The sequence below is a fragment of the Aptenodytes forsteri genome, unplaced genomic scaffold (genome assembly GCF_000699145.1).
Source record: "Aptenodytes forsteri isolate BGI_AS27 unplaced genomic scaffold, ASM69914v1 Scaffold114, whole genome shotgun sequence".
Classification (NCBI taxonomy): Eukaryota; Metazoa; Chordata; class Aves; order Sphenisciformes; family Spheniscidae; genus Aptenodytes; species Aptenodytes forsteri.
In genome coordinates, this window is record NW_008795364.1 from 3,142,242 (window position 1) to 3,158,360 (window position 16,119).

General features: G+C 37.3%; 1 protein-coding gene across 1 annotated transcript in view; it reads right to left on the minus strand.

Moving 5' to 3' along the window:
- Nucleotides 1–1,272: 1,272 nt before the first annotated feature.
- The window catches only part of GALNT1 (polypeptide N-acetylgalactosaminyltransferase 1), a 67,335-nt gene continuing 52,488 nt past the window's right edge, over nt 1,273–16,119 (minus strand). Inside the window, exons 7-12 of the mRNA XM_009280193.2 lie at nt 15,201–15,318; nt 14,047–14,227; nt 6,535–6,674; nt 5,313–5,411; nt 4,402–4,536; nt 1,273–1,918 (exon numbers count right to left, since the gene is read on the minus strand). Coding sequence (XP_009278468.1) covers nt 1,772–1,918; nt 4,402–4,536; nt 5,313–5,411; nt 6,535–6,674; nt 14,047–14,227; nt 15,201–15,318 — 820 coding nt within the window. The 3' untranslated portion in view covers nt 1,273–1,771. The remainder of the gene's footprint in view (nt 1,919–4,401; nt 4,537–5,312; nt 5,412–6,534; nt 6,675–14,046; nt 14,228–15,200; nt 15,319–16,119) is intronic.

Sequence of the window (16,119 nt, forward strand, 5' to 3'; positions counted from 1 at the left end):
TCATTTGGGCACACTTCAGTATCTTTCTGATAAATGTACCATGAAATCCACTTTGACCTCATCAGATTTGCAGGGCTATCTAAAAAGAGGGGTCAGTGAAAGACAGTTATATATTTAGATGCTTTATCTGATAGTAATCCCACATCAACTCATCCTATGTATATTTAAAGTAGCAACATAATACTGCCATTTGTTAACATTTCCCCTGCTTTGTGTATGAAAACTCTTGTGTACTGCTGCAGAAATTACAGAGATAACACGGACTAAAGCAACTTGGAATAGCAAATCTAAAATGGCCATAGCAGCCAAATATAATTCCACACAACTTTTGCATGAGTCTAGGTTTAATTTGCTTTACAGGACAGTTGGCCAAACAATGACATTTATCATAAAAATATTTTCTCCATTAAGCAAATCTCATTTTTCTTTCCAAAAGACAATTCAATGTATACTCTGAGCGTTCAGTGGCTCATTTTCAAGATCAGCCCATACAGATTTCTCTTAACAAAACAAAGCAATTCAGTTAAAAAATGCAGACCAATGTAATGACATAGTCATATTGCTTTTGGATATGTTAACTTTAAAAACCATGCCAATTTAGCTATTTTTCTTTAGGTTTTATTAGAAAAAAGCAGCAGATCAACATTACAATTCAGAGTCTAATCTAAATATGCACTTGACAATGAAGCACATCTGAATATGAAGTGAAAAAGGACTCCAGAAAACCTTCAGTTTTGCCGATCTCCTGCTACCCAAATCATGTATCTTTTCTTCTGGCTTTCTGATGACCGAAATCAAACAAGGAACAAAAGATTTATTGCTATGAAAACAAAACCATAGTACAGTAGTATGAGTCTTGGGCGCTAAGCATATTCCGTCAAGTTAACTTACTAATTTCAAAGTGTACTTAAATCTTTTGTTTGGCCATGAAAGTCCATAAGCTGACTGACCCAAGTATAAACTGAAACGGCAGGTCTGGACAAAAAAAAAAAAAGTTAGACAGCATGTTAACCTCCAGTTTTCAGACAGTAATAGAAAGATACAATTCCAGCAACCAAGAAATTAAAATAAAAAAATGAAAAAAGTTGATCCGACATTCAAGAGCTAAGTTTATTTTTCACAACTGAAAAAGAGAAACAATTGCCTTTTGACTTGGTTATTTTCCCCCACTGAGGTATAAAATCTACATATAAATTTGATACTTCACTATAACAAATTGTACTTTTCATAGTTCTGATTTAGTTTCCATTAAACCCTGTTTACTTTTTGTTTTTAAACCACAGAATTCTTATTTCATGTTACAGAATCTCGTTTCCATCTCTCTCTCTCTCATTTATTTGTGGATCTATATTTAGTAGTCTGGTTACCACTGCTAACCAGGAAAAAAAATTCTTGGAACTTTCTCCTTTACAACAGCACTTTCAGCAGAGGTTACTGATGTGCAAGCAAACTATGACGATATGCAGCTCTTCAGAGAGACTATTTCATTGATTATGTTTCCACTGTCCAAACGTTCTCTAAATTATTTGCTGGAAGAAACTCTTTTGATCTTGTAAACATCATCAGTGGGCGCAGTTTCACTAGTATGTGTGGTAGTTTCACATCCTTGTACAGGAAGGCTGGTTCACAGCTGCTGAGAAGCTGCAGGAGTTCTAACAGCTGATGAACTGTGGATTCTGCCGAGCAGAAGTTTCTTCTGTTGCTACTTAACAGTGTAGCCAAAGTATCAGCCGAGGTAGCCCAGTCAATCCTTGCTTTTCTTTAGAACCTCTCAGAATATTTCTGGAAGGGTGACATTGCGAAGCAGCCATTGCTGGGAGCGGCTGCCATTGCAGTCTCTGATGCTGGGTACCTGGCTGTCCTCTTCGGTGGCTTTGTCCAGGCACTGGTTACTGTTCACATGCAACAGGGTTAGTTTCTTGAAGACAAAATAAAAAGAAATTAGTTCTACAAAAATCACCAGGCATAAGCTAACCAAAAAGTTTCTAGTGGCCATTAAAATTCTTCCATAGGTAAGTAACTAGACAAGACCCCTTGGTTACTGACTCCAGATTCCAATCCTAAAGAATACTGAAATACGCTATTTGATGTTGTAAATACTAAAAACATTGCTTCATGAAAAACAGAACACTCTGAACTTTTAAATCACGTTCTTTATCAAGCAATATCCACCATTCTTTAAATAGGACTATACAGCTAGGGATCTTTGAGGAGTTAGAAATTAAAGTTTGGTAAGATCTACAACTTCAATTATTAGTTATAATAGTAGTTTTGATCAGATCAGAACGAACACACTGAATAGGTATTCAAAAGTACGCTTTTTTCTCACTTGGGGACACAAAACTGACCTTACACTACGTTCTTTTAAAAAAAGATGTGTACAAATTCACATATGCATGTATCTTTTCCAATACCTACTAATCTTACTTATGCAATCTTCCTTACACCACTCCGTCTACCTCAGCACTATACTCATGGAGAAGAGATCTTCAGAAGTTGCATTTCTTGCCACTGTACTACGGATACTCATCAGTGCATCAACTTGTCTATGGTACTGACTGGCATACTATCAGTATTTCTTCTCTCACTCAGCAGCACAACCAGGATGCTGGACTGCCTGAAAAGTGGCAGAACAGGCAGGCCTTATGTGCACAAGCAGCAAAGGGTAAAAAAAAAAAAACAAACCCAACCAACCAACCAAAAACCCCGAGCACATCGATTTCCTGCACTCATACAGCAGCTGGAGAATGAAGAAGGGAGTTTGAACAGACTTAAGTAGACAAATAACTAACACAAAGCTTCCCCCACCCACCCTTTCTTTTTCCTTCCTGGTAGACATTAAGGGAAAGGGGCTTCTTATATGCCTCCTGAACAGAGACGGAAAAAAAACTACAGAGAAATCACCCAACTATGTGGGCAGGAGTTCTTGCTAAGTATTCTCTAACTTATTTTTGTGCTTTATTAGACAGCTTTCAGTAAAGTTCTGAAGATTATACCTAGATTTTCCATTGACAGAATGAAGAGAAAACACACATACAACCAAACTTATGGCTGAGGATCGACACAGGCAAAGTCTGTTTTAGTCTGTGGCAATCATTGCAAGACAGAGTATTGCAATCAGGTGTCTAAAGATGCAACGTTCTTACCATTGATAAGGTAGAAACAAAATAAAAAGCACTTGCTGTTTGGTGAATCACTGCACGTAGTAATACTACTCATCTTATTTACTGAAGTCAGGTAAACTAGCTACATAAAAAACAAGAGTGAATGGTTCCCAAGACTCAAATTTAATCATTTCAATTAACATTTAATCCTGAAAGCCTTCAACAGCTTTCTTCAGTCTCCTATCAGCAGTTGCGAGCAATGTGCAGAAATCCTAGTAGAGATCCACTGTCTTCCACATTAACTGCCATCCTAATCAAAAAATCATCATTCATATGTATTTCCTTTCAGTCTTAAAGGCTGTAGGTTTCATTAACACCTCAGCTACTAAAATCTATAGTAAGTCTATTTAGTTAAAAAAAAAAAAAGGTGGGTATTTCTTAAATCAGTGAAATGACTTTTTAGTAGCTAAATATCTACATGTTCTCTTTATAAGTCATATCATGATTATACTGGCAAGATTCCTCCTCCACAATTTGTCTTGCAACTTTCTTTTGCAATAACTCATTTTAGATTAACAAGCTTGAGAACTATTTTTTTTCTAACTAGCCATGCCATAAGTTAGAGTTCTTCACTACACTGCTCAATCACAAAATTGTTTTTAGAACTTGCAAATCAAATTATTGATGAATGGATCAACGGTCAATGATTTCTAGATCTGGCAGTTCAACATATGAACTTCAAAATAAATTTGAATATTATGTACAAGAAAGAGAATGATTAAAATAAAGCTGTTTTAAGCATCTCTACCTTAAACATACCACGATTAGAAATGTAAACTCTTCCTTATAATTTTGGGATGCTGATTTTTTAATTAGAAAAGTATTTCCTTGTAACCTTGTGCAAGATAAGATACCAGCTGCTGAATTTGTCACAAGATCATTAGCATTATCTTTTACTGGTCCAGTAAAACGGACTGGAAATTACCTGGAATACTTTTCCATTGTTGATCTCATCATAACACAACACTACACTAGCAGACTACCTTTCTCCAGAAGATCCAAAAGCACATTGAAAATACTCTTCTAAGTTCCCCCAAAACTCACCAGGTAATTAAATCAATACAGATGCCCATTGAGTGACTATACCATGGATTAATAACAGAGGGAACATAATCCTGACTTTGCTTCCTGTTTTGACTGTCAAATAGTGGTCCCAACCTGGAATATGTTGCTCTGTAGGCTCACGTAAAAACCCAAGTTGACTTGTGTCATTAAAATGAGACATTAGAAGACTTACCACTGGATCATATTCCCAAAGCTGATTTCCTTTTAGATGGTGGCACTTGAGCATCGTTACTGGGCCATTAAGTTTTGATACATCTAAACACAAATCATCTGTTCGAATTTCTTTGTTGGCAGTATATGAGAAAACCTAGACAGAAAAAGAATGAGAGGAACTGAAAAAAAAAGTTCAACTAAAAGATTCCTGGGGCAGGGGAAAGGGGGAACATTTGTGCATTGCTTCATTACTATCCACCAAAACTTTTTTTTTTCCTTTTCCCTTCAGCATGCATAGAAAGATTTTTTTTTTTTTTTTTTGGGGGGGGGAATAAATATAAACACTATATGAACAAGCTCTTCAGTCAAAATTGACATTTTTTTTGAATTGCAGACTGCTTCCTGCATAGAAACAGGAGGATCCCCAACACAGGTTATTTCTGTGTATTGGAAAACAATTCATCAATAATTATTAACAAAGTAGAACAAAAAAACAGATGTAAAATAAATTCCAGAACTGACACCCAGAAAAACGTACATTAAAAACAGCATTTCAGGTACAGGCATGGTTTTTTTTAAAGTAAGCATGCCAATTCATGACGTCTAACCAGAAGACAGTTCCAGAGAACCTACAGGAGGTGAAGTCTAGCTTATAGTGGTTTCCTCCTCCCCTCATTTCATTTTTTACTTGAAAGTTAATCTAAAACCTATTGCAATCTGGCCTCAAAAACCTACAAATGACAAGCCACCAATGAATCTTCTCATGCATTTCCTCTTACAGGCATCTTTTCAATGAGCGTTTCCTAAAGTTTACAACTGAAGTATATTTTAAAGATAACTACTGAAAGAATTGAAGAATTGTCCTGATGAGAAGTAGTGTTCCAAATAATTCAATACATTAAGATCATTTAAAAAAAAAAAAATTGTCACCTGATTGCCACCCATTCCATGGCAGTTAAAGATTCCAACTTTCTCATTTTCTTTTCTTGCCATGTTATCCAGACATTGATTTGTCTCCACATTTCTTATCTGGGAATGAAAAAGAGCACATCGCCAAAGGTTGTTATTTTTAGAAGAGAACTAGGTCCATATCAAACCACACCGGCACCAGTTCTCTCTGCTATACACCAGAGGTTACGTGAATGAAATGTAAAACATCAGAACCGTACTACAATGAGAGGCCACTGTCCAAGACTCAAACTCCCAAGCAAATGTTCAAGCTACCAGGTTACAGAACCACGTTTGTTTCTTTGCTTTCTTTTGGGGATCTTTCCATCTTGGGGACTTTTTGCTCAAAGACTCAGCTACAACAGAATGGACACAACTGAGTCTCCAGCCCAAAACTTTTAGAGTTTTTAAAGCACTCTCCTAGGCACGGTGGGTTTAATTCCCTTTGAAATCACAGGTGACTGGGTTCAATTTCCTCACTTCTTGAGTTACAGCCTTAATCCCTGTATTACTATATAGTAAGCAGGCATGAATATCAAGTCTCTTGATAGTCATGCAGCAGCATGAATGCCTGCTCCATTTTGTTAAAAGCATTTATTTTAAAAACAAACAGCACAAAATCACCCTACAACAGGCTCAATATTTGGCTCAACATCACTTGTAGGGGAGAGTAGGTGCTTACTTATTTAGGTCGGCATCATCTGTCCTACCTCTACAGTCACTTAAACTTTTAAAGAAGAAATAGAGAAATGCCCAGCAAAGCTTAGGGATCACTGAAATTTGCTGGTCACTGGCAAGGGTTCTGGGGGTAAAGTTCAGAGCAGTTTTCAGGCAAAGTCTTTGTTTGACCTCGTCTAGTTTTTTAAGCAAAACTCTGCTCGTACTCTACATAGAGAACATTATACAGAAAGTTATCCGTAACTATACATTTCTGAAGGAATATTTCTAAAGCCCTTCTATGTGTGACATTTAGTACTGTAGTAAAAAAGGGAAAACATTCAAATTACAGTACTGTACACCAAAGTTCAGTTTTCTGCCCCGCTGAGAAGCCAGATGTATCATTTTACAGATGACAGGAACGCAGGTGCAAAATACTTGAACTTTGCTGGAGATAACCTGTTTGCACTATCAGTTCAGAATACAAACACCTTACTGCACAATGTACTTTACATAGGGTAGATAAATGTGTAGGATAAAATCTTACCTCTCCCAGAGAAAAGTAATGGCGTGGAATTTGGGAATCAGGATAAACATTCTCCAGGTACCAGGAGAAAGGCTTGCACTGGAGCTTGCGTCTTAGTCCAAGTCGTGACGATATGTCCCCATAATCAACTTTAGTAACTCCTGTAGAAACAAAGAAAGTTTTATTCAATGGCTGCTAATAAACATATATAATTCCACTTAATACAAAAATCATCAGTATAATACTCTGCTTGCATGAAAGACTTTCTCTTTAGAAAGTCATCTCTACACAAAGAAATGATTTTTTTTTTAATATAGCATTATGCTGTTTATATTCTCAGAGAGTACACGTCAGTCACTACCTGTGACTTCTTTTTCCAGATAATTATACAAAAGATGGAATCACTACCTCTATGCTACACATGGTAATTTCTTACGTGTGGTTTGTGAAACAATTTGAATGCAGTTGCTTACTAAGTTATCAGAGGAGAAAGGCTGAAACCGTTATAGTCACTATTGCCATTCTACCCCCAGTGGCAACTGGGGTGCATATCTATGCAGCATAACATAGCAGTCTCCTTTTGTGGAGCAAGCAGAATTCCATTTTAATTTAACTCTGTAAGCCAGGTACCACCTGCTGGACCCTTCATCATCTATCTAACTGCACAAAGAAACAGTCAGAAAGCAGCCTTCATACAGGGAACTAATCCTTTAATAATTCAGTATTTGTTCAATATAACTGCAGCATTTGCAGGAAGTACATTCACCATCAGGACTGCTATCATTTTTTGTGGTATTTTGTTTGCCTTTTCTCCTTTGCTCCTCATTTATCGAAGTGCTCATTCTTCCTGTATCTTCCCACTCCTTTATGGTTGTTTTAATTCCTTCTGAAAATTAATTTGTGCAAGTCCCATCTTCAGATGGGTTGAGGAAGGTATGCATGACCAGTAGATATTTTTGCCTCACCAGAATTAAGCACTATTGACATTAATATTCCAATAGTATTAATTAATTAAGGGTAGGATAATTTCTAGTTTTCAGGCATCACGTTCTTTTTGTATTTTCCACACTACACTCCATACCACACAGGCCAAAAGTAATACATTACAAAAAAACCCAAACCAAACAAAAACCCAAACCAAAAAAAGAACAAAAACAAGTCTTAGCAATTTAAATTCCCCTCATGGACCACAAATATGGCTCAACTGGCCACCACACTATAGACCTCCAGCTGCATACATTTGTCAGAAATCCCTCCACTTAGAGGACTGTGAATTACCTCTAAAGTTGTTGACCTTTTGAAACAGTTTGAGATATTTCTAAGTTGGCATACTGTGTTATTAAATCGACCTGCCAGCAGATGGTGTATTTCTACTCAATTAAGACAGATAACTGCATAATTTCAGCTAAATGTTTGTAAATATCAATAAAAACATTAGTAATTTCAATATTCCAGAAAGAAAAAATGCTAGCCAGGCTTTTAGGCTTTTAAAAAAAACAAACCAACCAAACAAAAACAACAAAAAACCACAAACACTAAAGACTTTTTAACAAAGATGCCAGAGAACTATACTGGCAAGGGAATGAAAGGAAAGCTTGTTTTCTAATGCAGTTTTGAATAGTGTGAATGAAATTTAAAAATCTCTTAGAACAGAATCCCAGAAACCTTCAGTCTGGCCTTTCCAGTCACAAAATAAATCCAAAACCAAAAAACACAAGACCAAAAAAACCCCCCAAACACTGCCCTGTCTTCACCAAAGCAAGTATTTGCTCTACACCAAAAGGAGCATTCTCTCAAAAGATGATGAAGAAGAGAAAGACTGTACCAACCACAGCTAAGTATGGAGTTCTTCATTTTTCAGTGATGAAAAAGCAGCTGATGGATGAAAGAGTTATCATGCCATCCTCACAAAAACCTTACGATACTCAAAACTCATTCATCAGAGTTTGCTACACTGACCTTCAAGAAAACAACACTGTTAAGGCTTTGTCACATCACTGAATGGCAATAAGAATTAAAGTCACAACCATGAAGAATTAAAGGCAAATTGATGCTTAATAGCATACAATTGTACTGTTTCTTAAGGTAGTTTTAAATGTCACCATGTAGAAAGAAAAGTGCCACCTGATTTTCCCTCCATTACAATGAAATAAAAGCTGTGTATTATATTCCATTTAACCATTATTAGTCCGGTACCTTATCTATATTACTCAAAACTAGCGTGAGTGTTCCTATACATTTGTACTATACAGTGAAGCGGCAGTTACTTATGGGTAACGGTTCTTTTGGGGAAAAAAAATTGAAACAAACTAGGAAAACTGCAAAATATAAAAGCGTATCAAAAATTAAGTACATGTCTAAATCACTATTCCCTCCACAGACCGGTAAAATTTATATACACACACAACAGTGACATATACCTTCCAGTGTTTTTGTACTTTAAATGCTCGGCTTAAAACAAAAAAAAAAAAAAAACAAAAAAAAGCTTTTCTTGTATTAAGACTTCCTGTTCTTGTATATAAAATGTGGATTTCTGCAAGATTATAAATCATTAAAATCCATAAAAAAAAATCAAAAAAAATCAGAAATAGTATTTAACAGTACTTGCTACTGTTGTCTTTACTTGACCATGCCATATATATTTCCTCCCCTCCCCAACCCCCTCCCCCAAACCCCAGTTACATTAGAAGCCTGGACCTCCCTGATGATTCTATTTGTCACACAGCTTGCTGCTTGCTGTGGGACAATTGCATGCTCTTTGTCACACATATGCTTAAAGATGGAAACAAAAATATTGATAAGGCAAAAAAACCCCACATCACATCATCCAATCACACCATCACCAGTTCTCTTCTACAAATGTAAGATTCATCTCACCACTTGCTTGTGCTGTCACTATTCTTGAAGAAGTTTGGTATGCAGTACCAGACTACTCTGATTAGTAATATATAATGGTCTTTCCTTACACCTTTACAAAAACATACATATAATGATGTCTATCAGTAGAACACTACTTCTGCACTTTAATTTTCTTTGCTACCTTATATTTAAGCTTCCTATCAGCTGTGTTGCAACAGTTCTGCCATTCTCAAAATTTCAAGAGCTGAAGACTTGCTTGCCAAGTTCAATGTGTGGCAATATGTTTATGCTAAACTGCTTTGAAAAAAAAAGCATGATGTTTTCGTCATGATTATAAATTGCTCAATCATTAGCAAAAGCACAGCATGAAAACTCTTTCATCTAAAACTAGTCTTCTGTTAAAAATTATAGAACTTGTTTTTATTTAGTATTATGAAACTCAATAAGCAATTATCATTTAAAACCAATTTGAATAGCTACATTATTTGCATTCCTAATTAATGTTAATAGGGAATACTAGCTGAAAACAAGAACACGTGGAATCACTCAGCACATATTTTGAACACAGGCTTAGCTACATTGCAAAATGTGGACTCAGTTCCTTCGCTGTCCTCCCTATCAACCATAAATAAAAACGTTATCCATTTCAGTCTTCATACTGAACCTTGACTTACTGTGCTTGCTTAGAGAGAAGTGCATGCGGCGATTAGAAACTAGGCCTACTGATCCAGTTTTCAGGATAACATGTCTGTCTATGTCTAGATGGCTCTTGCTCAGGTAATTCTGCAATGCTGTCTTTTCAGGCCTTCTGCCTGTCCACTTAGCCCCAGTGCAACGGAAAATACCTTCTGCGGCAAACTTTTGGTCAAGAATAAAATTAATTTCCATACGAGCTAGACAAGGCTCTACCCAAGCTCATCGGAGCTGCTGTTTGGGATGCCTTCAGCTCACCAGCTGGGATACGAGAGGCTGCTGAATGACAAGGATGCACGCTGGACAAGGAGCAGGGAGGCGCATGTAGGAGCTGGAACTCAGACTCACATGCAGCACAGGAAAACCACACGGTCTGAAAATATCCATGCTTCACCTTTAGATTAAGGATACCAACAAATTCTACAACTGTCAGTTTATCATTAATAAGTAGTTAGGAGAAGGTTAGGGGGAGGTAGCTGCGGTAAACCAGGCTAATGATTTGCAGCTGCTGCTGCGGAAAGGGGCAGCTTTCCCTTGCTCAGCTTTGGATTCCTGCTGCACCTCCTGTGCTGACACAGGTGCTAACTTAACCAGTAGAGCGCCAGCCCACAGGGCAACTAATCCTGACAAGTTCAGCAAGTCAAATCGGTTGACATATATGAACAACCAACAAGTGAAGGGAGGTGAAGCCCTATCACCTGCCATGAAAAGCAAGGCACTCTCCTCACAGCAAGCTGTTAGACTGACATCGCCATCTCATGAAGCCTCACCTTGGACTATCCAGTCCTCGTATTTTAGATTGGAGAAAGTGATGAAAGGCCAACACTAGAAATCACAAAGAAGTGGCAGAGTCTGCAGAACAAGCCGACCAGAGCCAGGAATCAGACTATTCACCTGCACATACTGGATCCGTTTTCTGAAAACCTAAGAGGAAATGGTCTGGAAAACAGCGCCCTGCTGTAACGCATGACTGTGAGGAAAACTGTCGGCTAATGAGAAAAGACTACAGCTAGTGCTATTGCTGCCGTGGAGGATAGCTGTTGAGTGCAATAAGATAGGCTTGATTTTGGCTGAGCAGCAGCTGCTGCAACCCCTTCCTGCCCAACCTCCATCTGTACCTAACCACTTCTAAGCAGAGAGATGGCTTCTAAAATGCATGAAAGCTTAAAACAGACAAGTAACAATTTCTACCAGGCTGTACTTATTAAAGAAAAAAGGATTACGGGCTTACTTTTCAAGAGGGCAGCCTTCCATTTAACTACACTACATCAATAATAAAAAGTCTCTTGAGTTCCTATCATTCAAACAGTAAGCCTTTTTTTTTCCCAGACAACACAGATTACTTGAAGTGGGGAAGCTACCTGAGAATCTTAGGTTTGCTTTCCTGGACCAATCCCTCTGTGATTCACTATCTTAAGGGAGCAGAAGAGAAAGGATATAAAGGAGGAAACAAATTTATTGTTAGCTAGGCTCGATGATGCCTGTCAGTATATTACCTCCTTCAAAATCCAATTTTCTCATCCATGTCAACTAATGAGGAAAAAAAACCTGGGTACACAGAGGATTGCTTGTTTTTCTTGCTCATCTGCACACAGGCTTAGCAAACCAGCATCAGCTTAAAAATTCTCACCTCACTCCTTGCAAAAACTCGTGACACTGTCACGGTAATATTGAAAGTACACATTGTACTAGCAAAGACTTTCACAGGCTGCATACTGTACTCTGCCAGAGGGTCACTACACCATCATTCTGCAAGAACTAAACATTTAAATTTTTATATTAGAAGGATACCTGGAAAAGCAGGGTATGGCTAAATGAGCCAATGCAGCAGAGATTCACTGAGTTCCTGAGACAACTATTGGCCAGAAAGACTTACTGAAATTTACACTGATGTTATTTGCTGTCAACAGGTAAAATCAGGGTCTGCAACACTCGGGTAAGATTGGAGATACTAGAATAACAACAGTAAGGTGTTTGTGAACTTCCCAAAATAGTAATCCTTTCTAGTTAATACCTACTGGCTCCCACAACTTACATGGATTTGGGGGGTGAGAGGCATGAGTGGCACTGAGTACATTTATGTATTCATTCTCTAAACAATAGGTATTATATCATAGCTAAGAATGAACCACAGTACTAACCACTCTCTTCACAGCCCCAGGCAACAAACCAATTTCAGAATAACGCAACTTATTCAGGTACTATATGATCCTATTCTCGAAACACTTGGAAATTCTAGTATCAAACTTTAGTGCAGTGTCAGTACGGATATGGGTACACAAATGAGATCATGTGCCAGTCAGCAGGTGCAGATGCACTAAGAGGAGCTCGGAGAGCACACACTCCTATCCACCAATCATTCAGGCTATTAACATACAAGCTATGCAGTCATGCATCTTTTGAAAGGAAAGAAAATATACAGTGCAGTTATAGATAATTGCTTAAGTTACTTTCACCATTTCAAAATTTTTACTGTATGCTATTTTAAATTAAATTCTTTCATCCCTTTTCTCCAACAGGAGAATGCATGCATATTCCACAATACTGCAAAGCTATGAAAGAAAGTCCTATCAAAACAACAATCCTACAAAATTCAGTGTAACTCCTTTTGTAGCTACAGTTACCACATGAAATGGAAGGACTATAGAGATTATATATGACATAACACACCCTTATCATGGTGTTCAGTAACTTGCATTTGTTTTTAAGAATTAGGTTATTTTTATAGTTAGGTGTTCCAGCTACTTAGTACATTTTAAAACCTAGCTTGACATGTATGCATAAAACCAATCTTAACCAAAAACAATTGCACCTATTTATATACAACTTTTCTGAATGATATATCTATATGTGTCATGTTTGAACCCATAACGCTTCATTAACAACAACACAGGGCAGTAACCATAAGCTGTTAGCTTCTGATTTCACCTAACAAGCTTTGAGTAGTAGCACAAATTTTTTTTTTTTAATTAAAAAAATCCTAATTTGAATAATGCGTTCTCTTAAGACAAAAAACCACCATAAATCCGCACAGTCACTTGTTCTCACAAGTATTCTTGAAACCTGCAATCTAAAATTTGACACTGTTCAGACTCATACTACCTGTATTATAGCTTTTAAATTTCACTACTAACGCAGGTTTAATAAGCAAGTCATAAGGAAATACTAGTTTTAAAGATATGTCTTTGGAAAAGCAGATGTGGCATATAGAACTACCACTTACTATTTAAAGTCGAATGTCTCTAATGTCTCAAGTATTTACAGAGGATGTCTATTGCTACCCAAAGTTTGTCTCTCTCTGGTTTTTTAAACAACAAAAAAATCCTGTAGCTGAAAGTAATAATGCAGTATTTCCCAGGCTTCCTTTCTTTTCCTGATTTTTTTTTCCCAGAAAGTTTGAGTTCATAGGAAATTTGCTCTCATATTTTACATCCTCTTGTTTTGTTAACATCCATTTTAAGAAACATAATAAATATCATCACAGTGAAGTATATTGGCAACTTGCACCTATACTCTGAATAGTGAAGTGCAAACTTCAAAAACCAAGCCAGAAGACATTAACTTTTGCCACTCCTGCTACAGGGTTTCACTTAAATCACTTCTGATCTATTCAACCTGGAACGCCTACAACACAGAAGCCAGAGGCCAAACTCCAGCACGTTACGAGATGTATTTGGATGGCTAGTTTTCAGCACTACGGTTCAGCTGTTTGACGTTCCATTAATTCTACTGCACAGGAAGCTCATTCATAAATCATGTGCATGTTTAAAAAAAAAAAAGAAAAGAAAAGATTTCAGGGCACATCTCTGGCTAACAAAATTATTTTTTAATTAAGACCTTTCATTTTGTACATCTTACGTGAGCTTTGTCTTACGAACTTCAAAGCAATAACATTTTCATTTAAATAACTCATGTTCTTTCCCAGTAGTAATAACATTTTAATTCTTAATAGGTATTTCTCATAACCAAAGACCTGCTCACCTGGGGAAATGATATAAAAAAAGTTTTTGAATTCATCCATCCAGACTTCTGCAAGCCGCCTGTTATTTTTGTTGATTATCTGCCCTGTACCTCCTGGAAAAGTGTATGGTGTTGCTTTTCTGAACACATGCCCGACATGTGAACAAGTTACAATTTCCAAAGTGCCACCACACTGCCAGATCTGAAAGTGATAGAACAATTATTGCATAGCTTCAAGTCGTTAAAAAAAGTTTAAAAATGTTAATCACTTGCTTCTGTTCAAGTTAGAGAAACAATATTAGTTGAGGTCTAGAACAAATACATACTGCATGGAAGAGAAATGTATGCCTGTTTCCTGCTCAACAGATAAAGATGCTCACAAGCCTGAGTAAGGTAGCATAAGAAAGAGTACATCAGGCCTCACAGCAATAATGCATCAACAAGAGACTACTTTAGAGAACTGGGCAAGCTGACAGCGAAGGAAGGAAAAGGCTCACATGAATCACAGGGAAGTAACAGGTGGTGATCTGTCCAAGAAAGTCCACTATAAAATAGAATCTCCATGTAGAAAACCCCATTCACTTCCCAAGTGAGGTTTCTGAAAATATTTTCAATTTTATTTTGGACCTCTAAAAATGGCAGATTCAGAAAGCTGAACTACTTCAGAAGTATCCACTTATATACTCTGAGCTAATAACTAAGCCAAAAGGAAATAGTGTTATTTGGTAGGAATGAAAGCGAGTACAGTGCTTGTTAGGTCCATATCCAAATGAACACATGCAATCATTAAGTTAGAAAACAGCAAGAAGAGAGAGTTTGTAACAGAGGTGCTCACATTTCACTGATAAATTAAACCATACACTGATGACATCAGCCTTAACTTACGCTCCCCGATTAGCTTTTCTAACTGAACTCCTTTTAACACACATGCATTCATTCTTCAGAATGACCATCCCAATCTTTTAATCACAAGGCTCTGCCAACTATTCACCATGCACTTTTCACTGACAGATACAGTCTTTGCGTATCTCCATTGGAGGAACTTGACAGGAGGCGAACTGCTAACTGCAGCAGGAGAGGACACTGACGCAGCAGGCAGCAGATCTGTGTTTTACAGAACTCAAGATGCACTATCCTGAGTAATAGCACACTGAAAAGAGAAGAGTTTTACCTACCCTGAAAGAAATTTCTAAGTTTTCTCCACCCCAAATATCCATTCCAGCATCATATGTTCCAATTTCCTGAAAGTAATCTCTGTCTATTGAAAAGAGACCTCCTGCCATTGTAGGTGTCCTGGGGGCACAGGGGGAGACGACAAAAAAAAAAAAAGCATTAGGCACTATGAAGTCATATACTTAAATACATTTCACACTTACACTGACAAAATGGCTTTTTATTTCCCAAGTTCCTAACATGTTCCTTCTCAGTAGGTAGGCTTCCATCCAAATTCAGTTACCATTGATGTACTTGCAAGCTCAAAATTTTCCAGAGATGGAACCAGTTAGTGACAGTTCTCCTTATTTTCTCACTTCAAATTGGAGTCCGGATAGAGAAACAGCCCCTGCAAAGCTGCTGCTATTCCTGAGAAAGATTTCTGCCTCCAATGCTGGTAACTCATAAAAAAAGAAACCAGTTTCTTACCGGAAATTTATACTTCTGGCAACTGTTCTTGGAAGAATTATGGGAGGCCATGAAGTGGCCTGCTTGCTTTCACTATTAGTGCTTCATACAAGAAAATTGTACAGTCAGGGTTACATCCAGGTTTTCTTTACAAATTCCTTATCGGTAGAAAAAATAAAACTGTGCTAATTTCTCCCTACTTTAGCAACATCTCCCAAATTTCCATTTTTTTAGTCAGCAAATACACAATAGGTAAATTATATATTAGGCTAACAATATAACTTTGTAGTTCAAGTATACAAATCATTTACACTTCTAGCATAAATGATTTTCTATCACTAGTCATTTTCCTGAAGCACTTTGGGCTTTTTCTGAAAGACACATAGAATACAAGCTGGGTCACAATCTAACTAAAAATTTATGTGGCTTTTTTCCCCTGGAAAGGAAACTTGGGGGGGGGGTGGGGGGGGGAAT